General features: G+C 42.4%; 1 protein-coding gene across 2 annotated transcripts; it reads right to left on the bottom strand.

Annotated features, from left to right (window-relative positions):
• Nucleotides 1-767: 767 nt before the first annotated feature.
• aifm5 (apoptosis inducing factor mitochondria associated 5) lies at nucleotides 768-21,798 on the bottom strand. 2 transcript variants are annotated; one of them, XM_061899213.1, is made up of 19 exons: nucleotides 20,336-21,798; nucleotides 20,173-20,263; nucleotides 19,996-20,105; nucleotides 19,802-19,911; nucleotides 16,027-16,071; nucleotides 15,844-15,925; nucleotides 13,325-13,437; nucleotides 13,153-13,239; nucleotides 12,974-13,065; nucleotides 12,743-12,873; nucleotides 7,204-7,319; nucleotides 7,059-7,130; nucleotides 6,932-6,995; nucleotides 6,792-6,868; nucleotides 6,588-6,717; nucleotides 1,977-2,075; nucleotides 1,708-1,783; nucleotides 1,533-1,637; nucleotides 768-1,463 (listed from the first exon to the last, which is right to left on the bottom strand). In XM_061899213.1, the coding sequence occupies exons 1-19, from the start codon at nucleotides 20,409-20,411 to the stop codon at nucleotides 1,430-1,432; spliced, it is 1,710 nt and encodes a 569-aa protein (XP_061755197.1). In that variant the 5' UTR covers nucleotides 20,412-21,798; the 3' UTR covers nucleotides 768-1,429. The 2 variants fall into 2 exon arrangements, with proteins under 2 accessions (XP_061755197.1, XP_061755198.1); XM_061899214.1 differs by having other exon boundaries at nucleotides 6,600-6,717.
• Between the last annotated feature and the right edge of the window lie 61 nt (nucleotides 21,799-21,859).

The following is a 21,859-nucleotide window of genomic DNA, read 5'->3' as shown; positions in this document are numbered from 1 at the left end:
TGAAAGACCCGAAACACCCGATGATTCCAGGAACATCACTGAAGATGTGTCCAGAGGCATCAGTAGACGTATGTACACAGTGTTGCTAGTGTTTTAGTGAGATTAAAAAGTATCTGGAAGTCGGAACGGTGTGGCCACGGGTGTGTTGACCGCGAGCGTCTCTGAGGGAAGTCACGCAGCCGCAGCATGACGGAAGCTCCGCTGATGTCTCCGGTAAGAGCCGACTTATTACCACCATTTTCTCACCGAAAACTGCCGGTTGACTTGTTCGCTTGACCGCTTTGTTCCATAGTAAAGCTTCACCTTCGGGAATTTTAAACAAGGAAACACCGGCTGTGTTTGTGTGGCTAAAGGCTAAAAGCTTCCCACCTCCATCTTTCTACTTTGACTTCTCCATTTTTAATTGAACAAATTGCAAAAGATTCAGCAACACAGACGTCCAGAATACTGTGTAATTATGCGATTAAAGCAGACTACTTATAGCTTGGATCGGGCTGGAAAATAATGTCCGCTACAACCCCAGACGTCAAACGCACGCGTCATCAACACGACACTTTGCGGGAAATTTAAAATTGCAAATTACTAATCTAAAAAGGCCGTATTGGCATGTGTTGCAATGTTAATATTTCATCATTGATATATAAACTATCGGACTGCGTGGTCGGTAGTAGTGGATTTCAGTAGGCCTTTAATGTCCACCTTGACAGTACCACTGCTGGACGGTAGGGGGCAGATGAAGCAAATAAAGACACTGGAAAACAGTACTGCTGTTTTATTGATAATTAAATACATCATTACTTTGATTGGGAACAAAGCAGGGGAGTTTCATAGTCAACATTTTATTTTTAACAACCTTAAATATTCAGGAACATCTATTTCTATATGTCTGGGATTAATTAATTCAAGCTAATCATATTTTTGAAGTAATTGTTCATATACAAACCTAATAATAGTGTCAACAGAAGTGATTTTGTAAAACTGGATCCAGTTAGGCGGTGCGTCCTAACAACCGATTCGAATGGAATCAAATCCAATAAAAAAAAAAATGTGGCCTTTTTGTTAGTCAGCATTAAAAATACTAATAATAATTGGACAATAAAATGAAATGACTTGAGGACCTTCAATCATACAAAGAGTTGTCTTCTACACATCTCTGACCCCGCCCTCCTAAAGAGCACCTGAGCGGTGAGTGTTGGGGAAGGAGCGTGCAGTTAAAAAGTGTGTTAGGTTTTAAAAAAAAAAAGAGGACTAACTCGGAGACAAAAGTGACGACCTCCGTCCCTGAAGTGGAACGTTCCACAAAGATGTGCGACCACAAAGTTGTACAAAGGTGAGGTATGTGTTGTTTGCGCGCTTGTGTCTTTTCAGTCTCCATCCAGTCCGTGCGGGACCTGAGTCCACCTGGCGAAAACCTGGTGAGGTGCCTCCGTCAGGACAACTGCAGCCAGCTCAGGTCGTCAGATCTGACACAGACAAGTGTGTTTATCTCTGTGTGTGTGTGTGTCCGTGTTGTAATGTGTGTGTTGTCTCACAGAGCTTCGTCCCTGGTAATGACTCGTCCTGAAACCAGTCTCTCGGCCACTGCAGACACCGCCGGGTCATAGTTCAAGCTGGCCGCCGCTATGACCTCATCGTCCCTGCACGAGGAAAGACATCACGGTAAAAAGTGTAAGTGTGTGTGTGTGTGTGTGTGTGTTGAGCACTCACTTTATGTACAAGGCGAGGAACTTCCTGTCCTCAAAGTTTCCCTTCATGACTATTTCAGTGTATCCTTCCCCGTAGCCTGCACTCACAACACAGCTAGTGACAGTCTTGACAAGCATGGAAGTACACCTTTCATACACTCCCTGGCACTAGGGGGCGCTCAGTCGTGCTGCCTTGAACCACCAAGGGCCGGACTTGCCATCATGGAGAGTTCTCACTTCATTTCTCTCAAGTTATTATTCCATCGTGATGAGAAGATGAAGGTGTCCAACCTGCGTAGCGGATAGTCTTCCCCAGCACCACGGTCCAGTAGAACGGGACAGAGTTGACAGGAGAGTCTTGCTTTAGCATGTTGAGAGCAGCTGTCCTCCCTGAACAATGCATCATCGTCGTCATTGCCATCATCATCATCATTGTCATTATTATCATCCTCATCATCATCTGCCATCTTCCCTAAACAATACATCATTTTCATTTTAATTATCATCATCATCATTTGCTATCGTCCCTAAACGACACATCATCTGCTGTTCTCCCTGAAAAACACATAGTTTTCATTTTCATCATCTTCATTATCATCATCTGCTATCCTCCCTAAACACATCTTCATTTTCATTTTAATAATAACCATTATCATTATCATCTGCTATCCTCCCTAAACAACATTTTATCATCATCATCATCATTTGCTATCTTCCCCAAACACCCCATCATCATCATCATCATCTGCTGTTGTCCTCCCTAAACAACACGTCATCATTTTTATTTTAATGATCATTATTGTCATCATCATCATCTGCTATCCTCTTTAAACAACATTTTATCATCATCATGATCATTTGCTATCTTCCCTAAACAACACATCATCATCATCATCATCTGCTGCTGTCCTCCCTAAACAACACATCATCATTTTCATTTTAATGATCATCATCATCGTTGTCGTTATTGTCATCATCATCATCTGCTATCCTCTTTAAACAACATCATCATCATCATGATCATTTCCTATCTTCCCTAAACAACCCATCATCATCATCATCTGCTGCTGTCCTCCCTAAACAACACATCATCATTTTCATTTTAATGATCATCATCATCGTTGTCGTTATTGTCATCATCATCATCTGCTATCTTCCTTAAACAACACATTAACATCATCATTATCTGCTCTCCTCCTGAAACTCATCATCATTTTAATGATAATCATCATCATCATCATCTGCTATCCTCCCTAAACATGTTATCATTGTCATTATCATCATCATCATCATCTGATATCCTACCTAAACATTTTATTATCATCATCATCATCATTTGCTATCTTCCCTAAACAACCCATCATCATCATCATCTGCTGCTATCCTCCCTAAACAACATATAATTATTTTAATTTTAATAATCATCATTGTCGTTATCGTCATCATCTGCTATCCTCTTTAAACAACACGTTATCATCGTCATCATTATTTGCTATCTTCACTAAACAACCCATCATCATCATCATCTGCTGCTGTCCTCCCTAAACAACACGTCATCATTTTAATTTTAATGATCATCATTGTCATTATCATCATCATCATCTGCTATCCTCCTTAAACAACACATTATCATCATCATTATCATCATCATCATCTGCTATCCTCCCGAAACAACACATCATCGTCATCTGCTATCCTCCCTAAACATCTTATCATCATTGTCATTATCATCATCATCATCATCTGCTATCCTCCTTAAACAACACATTATCATTATCATCATCATCATCTGCTATCCTACCGAAACAACACGTTATCATCATCATCTGCTATCCTCCCTAAACAACATGTTATCATCATTGTCATTATCGTCATCATCATCATCTGCTAACCTCCTTAAACAACACATTATCATTATCATCATCATCATCTGCTATCCTCCCTAAACAACATGTTATCATCATTGTCATTATCGTCATCATCATCATCTGCTAACCTCCTTAAACAACACATTATCATTATCATCATCATCATCTGCTATCCTCCCGAAACAACACGTTATCATCATCATCCGCTATCCTCCCTAAACAACACATCATCATTTTCATTTTAATGATCATCTTTGTCATTATCGTCATCATCATCATCTGCTATCCTCTTTAAACTAATTTTCATTTGAATGATAATCATCATCATCATCATCTGCTATCGTCCCTAAACAACATGTTATCATCGTCATTGTCATTATCATCATCGTCATCTGCTATCCTCCCTAAACATGTTATCATCATCATCATTATCTATCTTCCCTAAACACCCCATCCTCATCGTCATCATCATCATCTACTGCTGTCCTCCCTAAACAACACGTCATCATTTTCATTTTAATGATCATCATCATCATTGTCATTATCGTCATCATCATCATCATCATCTGCTATCCTCCTGAAACAACACGTTATCATCGTCATCTGCTATCCTCCTTAAACAACATGTTATCATCATTGTCATTATCGTCATCATCATCATCTGCTATCCTCCTTAAACAACAACACATTATCATTATCATCATCATCATCTGCATCTGCTATCCTCCCTAAACATGTTATCATCATTGTCATTATCGTCATCATCATCATGTGCTATCCTCCTTAAACAACACATTATCATCATCATTATCATCATCATCATCTGCTATCCTCCCGAAACAACACGTTATCATCATCTGCTATCCTCCCTAAACAACACATAATCATTATCATTTTAATGATCATCATCGTCATTATCATCATCTGCTATTTTCCCTAAACACATCATCATTTTCATGTTAATGATCATCATTATCATCATCATCATCATCATCATCTGCTATCCTCCCTAAACAATACGTTATCATCATAATTGTTATCATCATCATTATCTGCTATCCTCCCCGAACACATTATCATTATTTTAATTTTAATAATCATCATCATCATCATCTGCTATCCTCCCTAAACAACGTGTTATCATCATCATCATCATCATCATCATCTGCTATTCTCCCTAAACAACACATTATCATCATCATCCTCAGCATCATAAATACATCATCATTTTTATTTTAATGATCATCATTATCATCATCATCATTTGCTATCTTCCCTAAACAACACTTCATCATTTTAATTTTAATGATCATCATCATCATTGTCATTATCATCTGCTATCCTCCCTAAACTCATTTTTCATTTTAATGATAATCATCATTTTCATCATCACCATCATCTGCTATCCTCCCTAAACAAAACGTTATCATCCTCATTGTCATTATCATCTGCTATTCCTCCCTAAACACATCATCATCATTTTAATTTTAATGATCATCATCATCATCATGGCAGACATCTGCTATCCTCCCGAAACAACACGTTATCATCATCATCTGCTATCCTCCCTAAACAACACGTTATCATCATCATCTGCTATCCTCCCTAAAAAACACATCATCATTTTCATTTTAATGATCATCATCGCCATCATCATCATCTGCTATTTTCCCTAAACACATCATCATTTTCATGTTAATGATCATCATTATCATCATCATCATCATCTGCTATCCTCCCTAAACAATATGTTATCATCATAATTGTTATCATCATCATTATCTGCTATCCTCCCCGAACACATCATCATCATTTTAATTTTAATGATCATCATCATCTGCTATCCTCCCTAAACAACGTGTTATCATCATCATCATAATCATCATCATCTGCTATTCTCCCTAAACAACACATTATCATCATCATCCTCAGCATCATAAATACATCATCATTTTTATTTTAATGATCATCATTATCATCATCATCATTTGCTATCTTCCCTAAACAACACTTCATCATTTTAATTTTAATGATCATCATCATCATTGTCATTATCATCATCTGCTATCCTCCCTAAACTCATTTTCATTTTAATGATAATCATCATTTTCATCATCATCTGCTATCCTCCCTAAACAAAACGTTATCATCATCATTGTCATTATCATCATCATCTGCTATTCCTCCCTAAACACATCATCATCATTTTCATTTTAATGATCATCATCATCATCATGGCAGACATCTGCTATCCTCCCTAAACAACACGTTATCATCATCATTATCATAATCATAATCTGCTGTCCTCCCGAAACAACACATTGTCATCATCATCATCCTCAGCATCTGCTATCCTCCCTAAACAACACATTGTCATCATCATTATCATCTGCTATCTCCCACAACTATACATTATTATTATCATCATCATCATCATCTCAGTCAGCTTTCCATCCGAAAAAACACATCATCATCATCTGTTATCCTCCCAGAACAACACATCATCCTCATCACTCATCCAAATCATACCATCCATCATCATACCATCATCTCACTCATCATCATCACACTCATCATCATCATCACACTCATCATCATCACACTCATCATCATCACACTCATCACCATCATCACACTCATCACCATCATCACACTCATCATCATCATCACACTCATCATCATCATCACACTCATCATCATCACACTCATCATCATCACACTCATCACCATCATCACACTCATCACCATCATCACACTCATCATCATCATCACACTCATCGTCATCATCCTCATACCATCATCACACTCATCATCATCATCACACTCATCATCATCATCACACTCATCATCATCACACTCATCATCATCACACTCATCACCATCATCACACTCATCACCATCATCACACTCATCATCATCATCACACTCATCATCATCACACTCATCGTCATCATCCTCATACCATCATCACACTCATCATCATCATCACACTCATCATCATCATCCTAATCATCAGGACGTCAAACACGCGCACGTTGCTCATCACCATGCGCCTGCGCCATCTGCCAGTGTCCAATGTTGACGCGTCGGTCCTTCGCCATGGTCAGGGGGAAGGTGGCCACGTCGCCCCCGCAGAACACGCCGTCCACGTTGGTACGCATGTGCTGTGGGCGGGAACGTTTTTGAGCTGATGAAAGATCGTCACCATCATCATCATCATCAGGGACCTGACGCTGACCTTGTCCACATGAACGAACTTCCTGGAGTCCAACTTGATGGGACTTCCTCGCAGGAACTCCGAGTTGGGGACGGTGCCTGCAGGCACAGAAGAGGAAGTCCGCCATGGCGGTCCCGAAGCGTGGATTGAAATCAACGTACCGATAGCCACGATCAGAATGTCCACCCGGACGACCTTTCCGCTCCTCAGCACCACCTGGTTGACCTTCAGGGAGCAGGCACACAGGTGACCTGGGGACCCCGGCAGCTAAGGTGAGCAATGACGTACCTTTCCGTGCACGCCCCGCACCTCGCTGATGTTGTCGTTCATGTAGAAGCTCACGTTCTTCTCGGCCAACATCTGCCGGATCCACACGGAATCACTCACGCTTTGCTCTGATGTCACATGGCGCATTGTGCCGAGTCGTGCTCACCGTCATGGTGACTCGGCCGATCTCGGGTCCCAGCGTGTTCTGGTAGGGCAGCTCGCTGCTGCCGACCACCGTGATGCTGGAAGCCTTGTCCACCAAATAGGACGCCACCTCCATGCCTGAGTACCACATGGAAACATCTCAAGTGGAACCCTTCTCCAAGTACCATAAGTACACTAATTACTGTGGACTTAGTTCCTGAGTGTGCACACTTTAAATGTGTAGTGCTGTCCCCAATCCATTATTGTCGCTGCATTGCAATATCTACCCACTTCTTCTTCTCTTCTTTTTAGCACTGAATCTCACCACCTGCTATAGTGAAGTGAATTATATTTACATAGCGCTTTTCTCTAGTGACTCAAAGCGCTTTACATAGTGAAACCCGATATCTAAGTTGCATTTAAACCAGTGTGTGCCCAAGGACACAACGGCAGTGACTAGGATGGCGGAAGCGGGAATCGAACCTGCAACCCTCAAGTTGCTGGCACGGCCACTCTACCAACCGAGCTATAACACTATAGCAGTGGTTCTCAACCTTTTTCAGTGATGTACCCCCTGTGAACATTCTTTTAATCCAAGTAATCAGAGCAAAGCATGTTTGGTTGGAAAAAAAGAGATAAAGAAGGATTTTTGTGATTTCTGATCATTTATGAGGGCACCAAAGGGAGTTCTGTGTGTGTGTGTGTTTGCATGTCAACAGGGCAGCGCACACAGCACATTTTAGCATGTTTTGGCATGTTGATATCAGTTTCTGGTTTATACAATTGTATAACAGTGCAAAATATTGCTCATTTGTAGTAGTCTTTCTTGAACTATTTGGGAAAAAAGATATAAAAATAACTAAAAACTTGTTGAAAAATAAGTGATTTTGAATTTAATTGAATTATATTTATATAGCGCTTTTCTCAAGTGACTCAAAGCGCTTTACATAGTGACACCCAATATCTAAGTTACATTTAAACCAGTGTGGGTGGCACTGGGAGCAGGTGGGTAAAGTGTCTTGCCCAAGGACACAACGGCAGTAACTAGAATGGCACAAGCGGGAATCGAACCTGCAACCCTCCAGTTGCTGGCACGGCCACTCTACCAACCGAGCTATACCACTATAGCAGTGGTTCTCAACCTTTTTCAGTGATGTACCCCCTGTGAACATTCTTTTAATCCAAGTAATCAGAGCAAAGCATGTTTGGTTGGAAAAAAAGAGATAAAGAAGGATTTTTGTGATTTCTGATCATTTATGAGGGCACCAAAGGGAGTTTTGTGTGTGTGTGTGTGTTTGCATGTCGACAGGGCAGCGCACACAGCACATTTTAGCATGTTTTGGCATGTTGATATCAGTTTCTGGTTTATACAATTGTATAACAGTGCAAAATATTGCTCATTTGTAGTGGTCTTTCTTGAACTATTTGGGGAAAAAAGATATAAAAATAACTAAAAACTTGTTGAAAAATAAGTGATTTTGAATTGAATTGAATTATATTTATATAGCGCTTTTCTCAAGTGACTCAAAGCGCTTTACATAGTGAAACCCAATATCTAAGTTACATTTAAACCAGTGTGGGTGGCACTGGGAGCAGGTGGGTAAAGTGTCTTGCCCAAGGACACAACGACAGTAACTACAATGGCACAAGCGGGAATCGAACCTGCAACCCTCAAGTTGCTGGCACGGCCACTCTACCAACCAAGCTATACCACTATAGCAGTGTTTCTCAACCGTTTTCAGTGATGTACCCCCTGTGAACATTCTTTTAATCCAAGTAATCAGAGCAAAGCATGTTTGGTTGAAAAAAAGAGATAAAGAAGGATTTTTGTGATTTCTGATCATTTATGAGGGCACCAAAGGGAGTTCTGTGTGTGTATGTGTTTGCATGTCGACAGGGCAGCGCACACAACACATTTTAGCATGTTTTGGCATGTTGATATCAGTTTCTGGTTTATACAATTGTATAACCGTGCAAAATATTGCTCATTTGTAGTGGTCTTTCTTGAACTATTTGGGAAAAAAGATATAAAAATAACTAAAAACTTGTTGAAAAATAAGTGATTTTGAATTGAATTGAATTATATTTATATAGCGCTTTTCTCAAGTGACTCAAAGCGCTTTACATAGTGACACCCAATATCTAAGTTACATTCAAACCAGTGTGGGTGGCACTGGGAGCAGGTGGGTAAAGTGTCTTGCCCAAGGACACAACGGCAGTGACTAGGATGGCGGAAGCGGGAATCGAACCTGCAACCCTCAAGTTGCTGGCACGGCCACTCTACCAACCAAGCTATACCACTATAGCAGTGTTTCTCAACCTTTTTCAGTGATGTACCCCCTGTGAACATTCTTTTAATCCAAGTAATCAGAGCAAAGCATGTTTGGTTGGAAAAAAAGAGATAAAGAAGGATTTTTGTGATTTCTGATCATTTATGAGGGCACCAAAGGGAGTTCTGTGTGTGTGTGTGTGTGTGTGTGTGTGTTTGCATGTCGACAGGGCAGCGCACACAGCACATTTTAGCATGTTTTGGCATGTTGATATCAGTTTCTGGTTTATACAATTGTATAACAGTGCAAAATATTGCTCATTGGTAGTGGTCTTTCTTGAACTATTTGGGAAAAAAGATATAAAAATAACTAAAAACTTGTTGAAAAATAAGTGATTTTGAATTGAATTGAATTATATTTATATAGCGCTTTTCTCAAGTGACTCAAAGCGCTTTACATAGTGACACCCAATATCTAAGTTACATTTAAACCAGTGTGGGTGGCACTGGGAGCAGGTGGGTAAAGTGTCTTGCCCAAGGACACAACGACAGTAACTAGAATGGCACAAGCGGGAATCGAACCTGCAACCCTCAAGTTGCTGGCACGGCCACTCTACCAACCGAGCTATTTAATTATATATAAAGATTTCTTCACATCGAAGTAATCATCAACTTAAAGTGCCCTCTTTGGGGATTGTAATAGAGATCCATCTGGATTCATCAACTTAATTTCTTCACAAAAAAAGAAATCTTTAACATCAATATTTATGGAACATGTCCACAAAAAAATCTAGCTGTCAACACTGAATATTGCATTGTTGCATCTCTTTTCACTGTTTATGAACTTACATTCATATTGAAGTATTATTCCAAAAATATATTTATAAAGGATTTTAGAATTGTTGCTATTTTTAGAATATTTTTGAAAAATCTCACGTACCCCTTGGCATACCTTCAAGTACCCCCAGGGGTACGTGTACCCACATTTGAGAACCACTGTGCTATAGAGCCAAAATGGCGACTACCGAGGCTGTTAAGTGTCTACCCCTTTGCACTCAACATTGCGTACGTTTTGAGTGCACTCCATTTTTCAAAATACAGCGGAACTTGATTGACAAATCCCTCTGTTTGCGAACTTTTACATTTACAAACTTTTAGATGAAGCCACATATACCTTTGTGTGGAAACCGTGTGTCTCTGTGTACGACAACTTCATTCACTGAGTCATTTTGTGTCGCACCATCACCATGCTTGGCGGTAGACATAGTTTTCCTGGAATTAAAGGCCTCACCTTTTCTCCTCCAAACATATTGTTAGGTCAAATTTTGTTTCATCTGACATCAAATGGACAAAGATAAGACCTTCTGGAAAGACGTTCTGTGGTCAGATGAAAACAAAAACGGAGCTGTTTGGCCACAATACCCAGCAATATGTTTAGAGGAGAAAATATGAGGCCCATAGCGGTGAGACTTTCTTCCAACAATGCACCACACTCTTGTTGTTGTTTTCACACAAGGTTTTGTCGAGGCTGGAACCAATTATTGACATTGCTTCTTATGGAAAAATTTGCCTTAATGTACAAACTTTGTGACTTACATACGCAAATACGGTGTTAGCTTTCACTGTTATGCTGATGACACCCAACTCTACATGCCCCTAAAGCTGACCAACACGCCGGATTGTAGTCAGCTGGAGGCGTGTCTTAATGAAATTAAACAATGGATGTCCGCTAACTTTTTGCAACTCAACACCAAAAAAACGGAAATGCTGATTATCGGTCCTGCTAGACACCGACCTCTATTTAATAATACAATTCTAACATTTGACAACCAAACAATTAAACAAGGCGACTCGGTAAAGAATCTGGGTATTATCTTCGACCCAACTCTCTCCTTTGAGTCACACATTAAAAGCGTTACCAAAACGCCCTTCTTTCATCTCCGTAATATCGCAAAAATTCGCTCCATTTTGTCCACTAATGACGCTGAGATCATTATCCATGCGTTTGTTACGTCTTGCCTCGATTACTGTAACGTATTATTTTCGGGTCTCCCCATGTCTAGCATTAAAAGATTACAGTTGGTACAAAATGCGGCTGCTAGACTTTTGACAAGAACAAGAACGTTTGATCACATTACGCCTGTACTGGCTCACCTGCACTGGCTTCCTGTGCACTTAAGATGTGACTTTAAGGTTTTACTACTTACGTATAAAATACTACACGGTCTAGCTCCATCCTATCTTGCCGATTGTATTGTACCATATGTCCCGGCAAGAAATCTGCGTTCAAAAGACTCCGGATTATAAGTGATTCCCAAAGCCCAAAAAAAGTCTGCGGGCTATAGAGCGTTTTCCATTCGGGCTCCAGTACTCTGGAATGCCCTCCCGGTAACAGTTCGAGATGCCACCTCAGTAGAAGCATTTAAGTCTCACCTTAAAACTCATTTGTATACTCTAGCCTTTAAATAGACTCCCTTTTTAGACCAGTTGATCTGCCGTTTCTTTTCTTTTTCTCCTATGTCCCACTCTCACTTGTGGAGGGGGTCCGGTCCGATCCGGTGGCCATGTACTGCTTGCCTGTGTATCGGCTGGGGACATCTCTGCGCTGCTGATCCGCCTCCGCTTGGGATGGTTTCCTGCTGGCTCCGCTGTGAACGGGACTCTCGCTGCTGTGTTGGATCCGCTTTGGACTGGACTCTCGCGACTGTGTTGGATCCATTATGGATTGAACTTTCACAGTATCATGTTAGACCCGCTCGACATCCTTGCTTTCGTCCTCTCCAAGGTTCTCATAGTCATCATTGTCACCGACGTCCCACTGGGTGTGAGTTTTCCTTGCCCTTATGTGGGCCTACCGAGGATGTCGTAGTGGTTTGTGCAGCCCTTTGAGACACTAGTGATTCAGGGCTATATAAGTAAACATTGATTGATTGATTGACTTACGAACCCATTCAACAAACATTTGTGTTTGTAATTCGAGGTTCCACTGATGGGAAGCGCTTTGATTTAAACCCATAGCGGTGAGACTTTCTTCCCACAATGCACCACACCGTGTTGTTGTTTTCACACACGGTTTTGTCGAGGCTGGAACCAATTGTTGACATTGCTTCTGATGGAGACATTTGCTTCAATGTACAAACTTTTTGATTTACAAACCCGTCCAACGACCAATTAACTTTGTAAATCGAGGTTCCATTGAACGGAAGCGTTTCGATTTAAACCCATAGCGGTGAGACTTTCTTCCCACAATGCACCACACCGTGTTGTTGTTGTTTTCACACACGGCTCTTACCAACAAAGGATGTCCCCACGACGACCACGTCACAACCCAGACAGGAGGTGTGGATCTGACGCGCGTCCTCCGGCGTCTCCAACTTCTTGATGTTGTCCAACCCCATGCCGGAGACATCCAGACCTTTAGCTCTGCGTGACACACACCTGCGCTGACTGACATGCACCACACACACACACACACACACACGCACGCACGCGATCACACTAACCGTCGTGTGTTTGTTGTCACCTGCAGCCCGTGGCGATGAGCAGCTGATCGTAGCGCTGCACAGAGCCGTCGTCAAACGTCACCGTCTTCTTGTCCGTGTCCACAGACAGCGCCTGCACAGCCAGAGTGAGTGTCCAAGTGACGTACACTACACACACACACACACACACACACACACACACAACATGGAGTAGACTCACTTCCTTCCTGAGCTGGACTTCGATGTCGTATTTGTGGTAAAAGTCCATCCTCCTCAACAAGATGCTCTCACTGTCCACGTTCATCACCTGGAGTGTGTGTGTGTGTGTGTGTGTGGGAGGGATGGGGTGTCACTTGTGTACCTGCAGTTGTGTTGTTGTGTCACACTCCCACCTTGCTGAGTCGCGTCTTGTCATAAGGCAGAAGCTCGTCTCTGGTTACCATGACGATTCTTCCCCCAAAGTTCTCCTGGCGTAATGTCTCCGCGCAGATCAGCGACGCCACACCTGTGTGAAGGGAATTATATTTATATAGCGCTTTTTCTCCAGTGACTCAAAGCGCTTTACATAGTGAAACCCGTTATCTAAGTTAAATGTTTGAACCAGTGTGGGTGGCACTGGGAGAAAGTGGGTGAAGCGTCTTGCCCAAGGACACAACAGCTGTGACTAGGATGGCAGGAGCTGGGATCGAACCTGGAACTCTCAGGTTGCTGGCACGGCCGCTCTACCAACCGAGATACGCTGTGTTTATTTGTTTGTTTGTGTGTGTGGGGGTTCTTGTATTTGTAACCTTCTAGAGCAGGGGTGTCAAACTCAAATACAGAGTGGGCCAAAATTTAAAACTGAACAAAGCCGCGGGCCAAGGTTGAACAAATTAACCTTTTAGGTGGTAGCGTGTATTGTAGTGTCCCGGAAGAGTTAGTGCTGCAAGGGATTCTGGGTATTTGTTCTGTTGTGTTACGCTACGGATGTTCTCACGAAATGTGTTTGTCATTCTTGTTTGGTGTGGGTTCACAGTGTGGCACATATTTGTAACAGTGTAAAGTTGTTTATACAGCCACCCTCAAGTGTCACCTGTATGACTGTTGACCAAGTATGCGTTGCATTCACTTATGAGTGTGTATAAGCCGCTTACATTATGAAGCTGTTTATATGGAGGATAAGCGGATGTGACGACAGGTTTTAGAGAACGTTAAAAGCAGTGCCTTTAAGGCACGGGGCACCAATATTGTTGTCCGGGTGGAAATCGGGAGATATTCAGGAGAATGGTTGCCCAGGGAGATTTTCGGGAGGGGCACTGTACTTCGGAAGTCTCCCGGGAAAATCGGGAGGGTTGGCAAGTATGAATATTAGCGGTGAATGCGGTGTTACAGCGGCACAGCCACTGTATAATACCGGTGAGCCAGCTCTAATGTTAATTTGATATTGCCTCAAGGGCCAAATTAAATTACATGGCGGGCCAAATTTGGCCCGCGAGCCAGAGTTTGACACCCATGTTCTAGAGATATCAACAGGGAAAAATACATTCCTTATGAGGACCGTTGAACAAGTTAGGGCCGAAATCGTGGTCCCAATACGGAAAACCATTGCATCTAATAGAGAGTCAAATACTAGAGTCCGTGAACATTGCTCCAAAGTCAGGATTTTTTTGTTGATATAATGTGCATACAAAAGTAAACATTGAAGGGTGCAAAGGCAGTAATATATGATAAAACAAGACGGCAGCTAAGGAAGGATTTCCCTATTCATCATCGAAAAAACCCGCCAGGTGAACAGCTGATTTTACGACTTCCGGTGCTGACGTAAGACCGTAGGATGAACATATTATAGTGGCCATTAACAGTTAGCTTCTACAGCTGGGTTGCCCAAAGTGCGGCAGAGGGGCCATCTGTGGTCCGTGACTCGTTTGTCATCGGCCTTAAGCACATTACAAAAAATTTAGATCTCATTTGCACCCCTGGTGGTGAGATCTATCAAAATTAGGGTGGCCCCAAAAACTAGGGATTTTTCTAATTGACTGTGTTTCGGCTGCGATGAGGTAGCGACTTGTCCTGAGTGTACCCCAAAAGGGACAAGCTGTAGAAAATGGATGGATGGACTGTGTTTCGGGTTTTAAAAGTGCTCACCCTCTGGTCAACATATGAAATAACAAGTGTGTGGCTTCACGGTGGCAGAGGGGTTAGTGCGTCTGCCTCACAATACGAAAGTCCTGCAGTCCTGGGTTCAAATCCAGGCTCGGGATCTTTCTGTGTGGAGTTTGCATGTTCTCCCCGTGAATGCGTGGGTTTCCTCCGGGTACTCCGGCTTCCTCCCACCTCCAAAGACATGCACCTGGGGATAGGTTGATTGGCAACACTAAATTGGCCCTAGTGTGTGAATGTGAGTGTGAATGTTGTCTGTCTATCTGTGTTGGCCCTGCGATGAGGTGGCGACTTGTCCAGGGTGTACCCCGCCTTCCGCCCGATTGTAGCTGAGATAGGCGCCAGCGCCCCCCGCGACCCCAAAAGGAAATAAGCGGTAGAAAATAGATGGATGGATGGAAGTGTGTGTAAAAAATTTGAAGTGCTCCCCCTCTGGCCAACATATGAAATAACAAGTGTGTTTAAGAAATTTAAATGCGCCCCCCCTTTGGCCAATATTTGTAATAAATAAATAAATGAATATGTATATAGAGACATATTGTAACAACTTGAAGTAAATAATGGAGATTAAAAACACTTGCAAAGCAAAAAAAATACCAAAAGCTTACCTTTTTTATATTTGCTTAGTATGAATATAATAAATAAAGTTGTAAACACAAATCTTTATATATCTAGAAAGGGTGGTCCTAAAGAGGTAGGCATTTTTCAGAGGTCTCAAGAAGGTAACAAATACAAGAATGTGTGTGTGTGTGTGTTCGTGTGTGTGTTTCACCTCCCCCGAGCAGCAGCACGGTGTGAGTGACCCCTGACACCGCAGCCCCCATCTTTTTCATTCTTCTCTGCTGCTCTAATGTCTACACCAGCATCACACACACACACACACACACACATACACACACACGCACTTGTCAGCACGTATGTACACGCACACAAAGAAGTTGTGGGAGCCGTTCACCTTTTTGTTGACTGACACGTAAACTTTGTTGTTGTGGATCATCACCTTCAAGATACAAAAATATGTTAAAATTGTGTGTGTGACTGACACACACGGTACAAACATACACATACTGTACATATACATTTACTGTACAAACATTCATATACACATTCTGTTCATATACAAGTACATATACATACATACACTCATGCACATAATCATGTTTCATCAAACATATATCAATGTTGTTGCCCTAGGGCAGGGGTAGGGAACCTATGGCTCTACACCAGGGGTGCCCATTACGTCGATCGCGAGCTACCAGTCGACCGCGGGGGGTGTGTCAGTCGATCTCCAGCCAGGCTTTTAAAAAAAATAGACCTAAAAATTAGTGATCATCAATCTTCACCAAGACGTCACTTAAATGACATTCATGGTACCGGAGGGTCTTGTGAGATGACGCTGGCTGCTGCAAGATCATTATTATGAAAATATGACCGAGAGGAAGGCGAGAAACACTTTTTATTTCAACAGACTCTCGCGCCGTACCTTCCGTCAAAACTCTAAAGGCCGACTGCACATTTCCTATCTTCACAATAAAAGCCCTGCTTCATGCCGCCTGCGCTAACTAAATACAGAGTCTCGGAAAACTGGCGTGCACAAGCGATGCCTCAGAAAGCTGGCGTGCACATCACTCTTATTTTGTTAGCGCAGGCAGCATGAAGCAGGGCTTTTATTGTGAAGATAGGAAATGTGCAGTCGGCCTTTAGAGTTTTGACGGAAGGGACGGCGCGAAAGTCTGTTGAAATAAAAAGTGTTTCTCGCCTTCCTCTCTGTCATTTTTTCATAATAATGAACTGGCAGCAGCCAGCGTCATCTCACAAGACCCTCGGGTGCCGTGAATGTCAATCAAGCAAGCTACGGAATTTGCCGCCAATGTTTTTCTTGTAAAGTGTATGGAAGCTGGATGAATTAGATGCCAAAAACCAACCACTTTCATGTGGTATTGTACAGAAAGGACAACTTTTTTTGTCCTCCATTTGAAAATGTGGGCGTTATCATCATTACTGTCTGATTCCAATCAATGCAAGTCATCAGAATCAGGTAATACACCAACTTATATTCTTGTCTTCGTGAAAGAAAGACATCGATATGTGTTACACATGCTTGTATTATCATTAAACACATTTAACTTGTTTACAAAAATGTCTCTTTCATAAATAAATAAATATAAATGATATATATAAATGAGGTAGATCCCCTCGAGTTGGTCAATTGAAAAGTAGCTCGCCTGCAGAAAAAGTGTGGGCACCCCTGCTCTAGAGCCAGATGTGGCTCTTTTGATGACTGCATCTGGCTCTCAGATAAATCTTAACTGACATTGCTTAACACAATAAGTAATGAATAATTCCGCTGGTAATCACAGTGTCAAAAATAACATTCAAAATATAAAACATTCTCATGCATTTTAATCCATCCATCCGGTTTCTACCGCACCTGTTCAAAAAGTCGCATTAATGGTAAGAAGTACTATATTTATTGTTGGTTAGCTTTAGAATAATAATGTTATTAAAAATAATAACAAACTTATTGTACTCTAAAAATGTTGGTCTAACTTTAAAATGCTCGCATTTAGTTGTATTCAGATTTAAAAATAAATATTATACGGCTCTCACGGAAACACTTTTTTAAATATTTGGCTTGTATGGCTCTCTCAGCCAAAAAGGTTCCCGACCCCTGCCCTAGGGTAAACTGAGTAACACAAGGCATATTGACAGAGCTTAAACCATTGTTACTATAACAATCTACAAGATTAATATAGGTTGCCTCTCTCTCTTCCCTTTCATCTTTCGGTATTCCTTCTTTTTTTTTTGTTATCTTTCTAGCTATCATTATGTACACGTATTGTTGCATTTGAACAACTTTATTGTTGATAATAGACGTAAACTATTGGTTTTGTTCATGATCAAAAGCGCTTTTTCTATTGGTATTTGTATTGCTCCAGTTTTAGTGTAATAATGCTCAATGTCATTACTATATTATTTATTTCACTAACTGCTTATTTGCTATCACTTTTACGGTCATATTTGTACATATTGTATGTGCTGGTGTTGTTCTATTGTTGTTGTATTTGCTGTTGTTGTTTTTGTCTCTCTGTCTAATCCCCCTCTTATCCCCACAATTTCCCCCTCTGTCTTCCTTTTTTTCTCTCTTTATCCCCTCCTGCTCCGGCCCGGCTGCACCAAATGATAATATAAATACATTTAATGAAGTCAAATTGAAATACGGCAACAAGAGAAGTATCCTACACTTCTCTTTTGTAAAGTAAATCTGAACAGTCGATATGGGCATCTACATCAACTAGAGCAGGGGTGCCCATTACGTCGATCGCGAGCTACCAGTCGACCGCGGGGGGTGTGTCAGTCGATCTCCAGCCAGGCTTTTAAAAAAAATAGACCTAAAAATGAGTGATCATCAATCTTCACCAAGACGTCACTTAAATGACATTCACGGTACCGGAGGGTCTTGTGAGATGACGCTGGCTGCTGCAAGATCATTATTATGAAAATATGACCGAGAGGAAGGCGACAAACACTTTTTATTTCAACAGACTCTCGCGCCGTACCTTCCGTCAAAACTCTAAAGGCCGACTGCACATTTCCTATCTTCACAATAAAAGCCCTGCTTCATGCTGCCTGCGCTAACTAAATAAGAATCTGGGAAAACTGGCGTGCACAAGCGATGCCTCAGAAAGCTGGCGTGCACATCACTCTTATTTTGTTAGCGCAGGCAGCATGAAGCAGGGCTTTTATTGTGAAGATAGGAAATGTGCAGTCGGCCTTTAGAGTTTTGACGGAAGGGACGGCGCGAAAGTCTGTTGAAATAAAGTGTTTCTCGCCTTCCTCTCTGTCATTTTTTCATAATAATGAAGTGGCAGCAGCCAGCGTCATCTCACAAGACCCTCGGGTGCCGTGAATGTCAATCAAGCAAGCTACGGAATTTGCCGCCATCTACATCAACTATAATACAGAGTCTCGGAAAACTGGCGTGCACAAGCGATCCCTCAGAAAGCTGGCGTGCACATCACTTGTGCACGCCAGCTTTCCGAGACTCTTATTTTGTTAGCGCAGGCAGCATGAAACAGGGCTTTTATTGTGAAGATAGGAAATGTGCAGTCGGCCTTTAGAGTTTTGACGGAAGGGACGGCGTGAAAGTCTGTTGAAATAAAAAGTGTTTCTCGCCTTCCTCTCTGTCATTTTTTCATAATAATGAACAGGCAGCAGCCAGCGTCATCTCACAAGACCCTCGGGTGCCGTGAATGTCAATCAAGCAAGCTACGGAATTTGCCGCCAATGTTTTTCTTGTAAAGTGTATGGAAGCTGGATGAATTAGATGCCAAAAACCAACCACTTTCATGTGGTATTGTACAGAAAGGACAACTTTTTTTCTCCTCCATTTGAAAATGTGGGCGTTATCATCATTACTGTCTGATTCCAATCAATGCAAGTCATCAGAATCAGGTAATACACCAACTTATATTCTTGTCTTTGTGAAAGAAAGTGTTACACATGATTGTATTATCATTAAACACATTTAACTTGTTTACAAAAATGTCTATTTCATAAATAAATAAATATAAATGATATATATAAATGAGGTAGATCCCCTCGAGTTGGTCAATTGAAAAGTAGCTCGCCTGCAGAAAAAGTGTGGGCACCTCTGAACTATATGATTTGCCTGAGAAGCTGGACAGGACAAAAAAAAAAAATTGTGTGTGTGTGTGAGGCTCTTGCACCTTGTGGCAGGGTAAACCGTCCATTCCGGGAAACTCCTCCACATCTCCAGTGTGCACATTAAAGCAGGCGCCATGCCACGGGCAGCGCACACGGTTCCCCGAAATCACGCCTAAACACACACACACACACAGACACACACAATCATACTGTATATATTTATACATAAAAAAAATGTGTGTTCACCTGCAGTCACCTTTGCTAAGAGGAGCGCCGTAGTGTGTGCACTGGTTCCCGATGGCGCTGTACTGACCCTCGGTGCGGGTCAGCAGAACACTGTGGTGACCCACCTCCACCTCCAGCATCCTGACACAAAACACACACACACACACTTCTAGTACACGTTGAATTTTCAGGTCCGTCTGACACTCACTGTCCGTCCTGCAGGTCCGATTCAAGACACACGGCCTGGACCAGCTCCCCTGACAAGTCTTCTGGATCAGAGTCTACAAAGTCCTGAGGTTCTAAACACACACACACACACACAAGTATCAACTAAGTGACAGTCTGTAAAAGTTGTGCCCCGGTTGACTCACGTGGTTGGTTGGCAGCCATGTTTGTCACTGACACGGTCTCACTGTCACACTTCATCAGCCTATGACGGGATGCCATGGCAACATCTTCATGTCGAACCTTCACCCGCCTCCAAGAGTGGACTGTGGGACGTCTGTTTTGTCAAAAGAAAAGTGTCTTCCGATGCAATGGCGTGGATGTCGGCGTTCACAGTGCGACCGTGTTGTTGTTCCAGGCGGAGGCGACCGGCTTTGTGTGCAAAACGCTGAGCAGGCAGGCGTCACTTGTGAATGGAGCCAAACAAAGACCGACCTGCGCGCTTTGGGCGCCGACCTCGTTTCAAGATGCCCACCACCTGCATGGAGGTGGATCACGTGACAACGGATGCAGCGACACTTCAGTGAAGGCAAGAAAAATAACATCTGCATCCTCTGAATCGAATCGTTAACCCCGAAAATCGAATTGAATCGAACCGTGTGTGGCCCGAATATTCACGGCCGTATTTTTGATAACATTGGGGGCCAGTTAGACTTAGACTTAGACAAACTTTAACCATCCACCAAGGAAATTGTTCCACACAGTGGCTCAGTTACAAAGGATGGAAAGGATAAAGCACAAAAAGAGGGCGAAAACAAATCAATCAATCAATCAATGTTTATTTATATAGCCCCAAATCCCAAATGTCTCAAAGGACTGCACAAATCATTACGACTACAACATCCTCGGAAGAACCCACAAAAGGGCAAGGAAAACTCACACCCAGTGGGCAGGGAGAATTCACATCCAGTGGGACGCCAGTGACAATGCTGACTATGAGAAACCTTGGAGAGGACCTCAGATGTGGGCAACCCCCCCCCCTCTAGGGGACCGAAAGCAATGGATGTCGAGCGGGTCTAACATGATACTGTGAAAGTTCAATCCATAGTGGCTCCAACACAGCCGCGAGAGTTCAGTTCAAGCGGATCCAAGACAGCAGCGAGAGTCCCGTCCACAGGAAACCATCTCAAGCGGATCAGCAGCGTAGAGACGTCCCCAACCGATACAGGCGAGCGGTCCATCCTGGGTCCCGACGAGCGGTCCATCCTGGGTCTCGACTCTGGACAGCCAGTACTTCATCCATGGTCATCGGACCGGACCCCCTCCACAAGGGAGGGGGGGACATAGGAGAAAGAAAAGAAACGGCAGATCAACTGGTCTAAAAAGGGAGTCTATTTAAAGGCTAGAGTATACAAATGAGTTTTAAGGTGAGACTTAAATGCTTCTACTGAGGTAGCATCTCGAACTGTTACCGGGAGGGCATTCCAGAGTACTGGAGCCCGAACGGAAAACGCTCTATAGCCCGCAGACTTTTTTTGGGCTCTAGGAATCACTAATAAGCCGGAGTCTTTTGAACGCAGATTTCTTGCCGGGACATATGGTACAATACAATCGGCAAGACAGGATGGAGCTAGACCGTGTAGTATTTTATACGTAAGTAGTAAAACCTTAAAGTCACATCTTAAGTGCACAGGAAGCCAGTGCAGGTGAGCCAGTACAGGCGTAATGTG

The sequence above is a fragment of the Nerophis ophidion genome, linkage group LG04, assembly GCF_033978795.1.
Source record: "Nerophis ophidion isolate RoL-2023_Sa linkage group LG04, RoL_Noph_v1.0, whole genome shotgun sequence".
NCBI classification, from domain to species: Eukaryota; Metazoa; Chordata; class Actinopteri; order Syngnathiformes; family Syngnathidae; genus Nerophis; species Nerophis ophidion.
Note: the sequence above shows the minus strand (reverse complement) of the source record. Positions and strands in the feature narration are given on the sequence as shown.

Bases quoted from the DNA above. Each gene is read 5' to 3' on its own strand.
- aifm5 (XM_061899213.1), bottom strand. From the start codon at position 20,411: ATGGCATCCCGTCATAGGCTGATGAAGTGTGACAGTGAGACCGTGTCA. The intron at 13,438-15,843 runs GTGAAACACACA...CCCTTCACACAG, and splicing joins CGTGCTGCTGCTCGGGGGAG to GTGTGGCGTCGCTGATCTGC. The intron at 6,869-6,931 runs GTACGTTGATTT...CTGTGCCTGCAG, and splicing joins CATTCTGATCGTGGCTATCG to GCACCGTCCCCAACTCGGAG.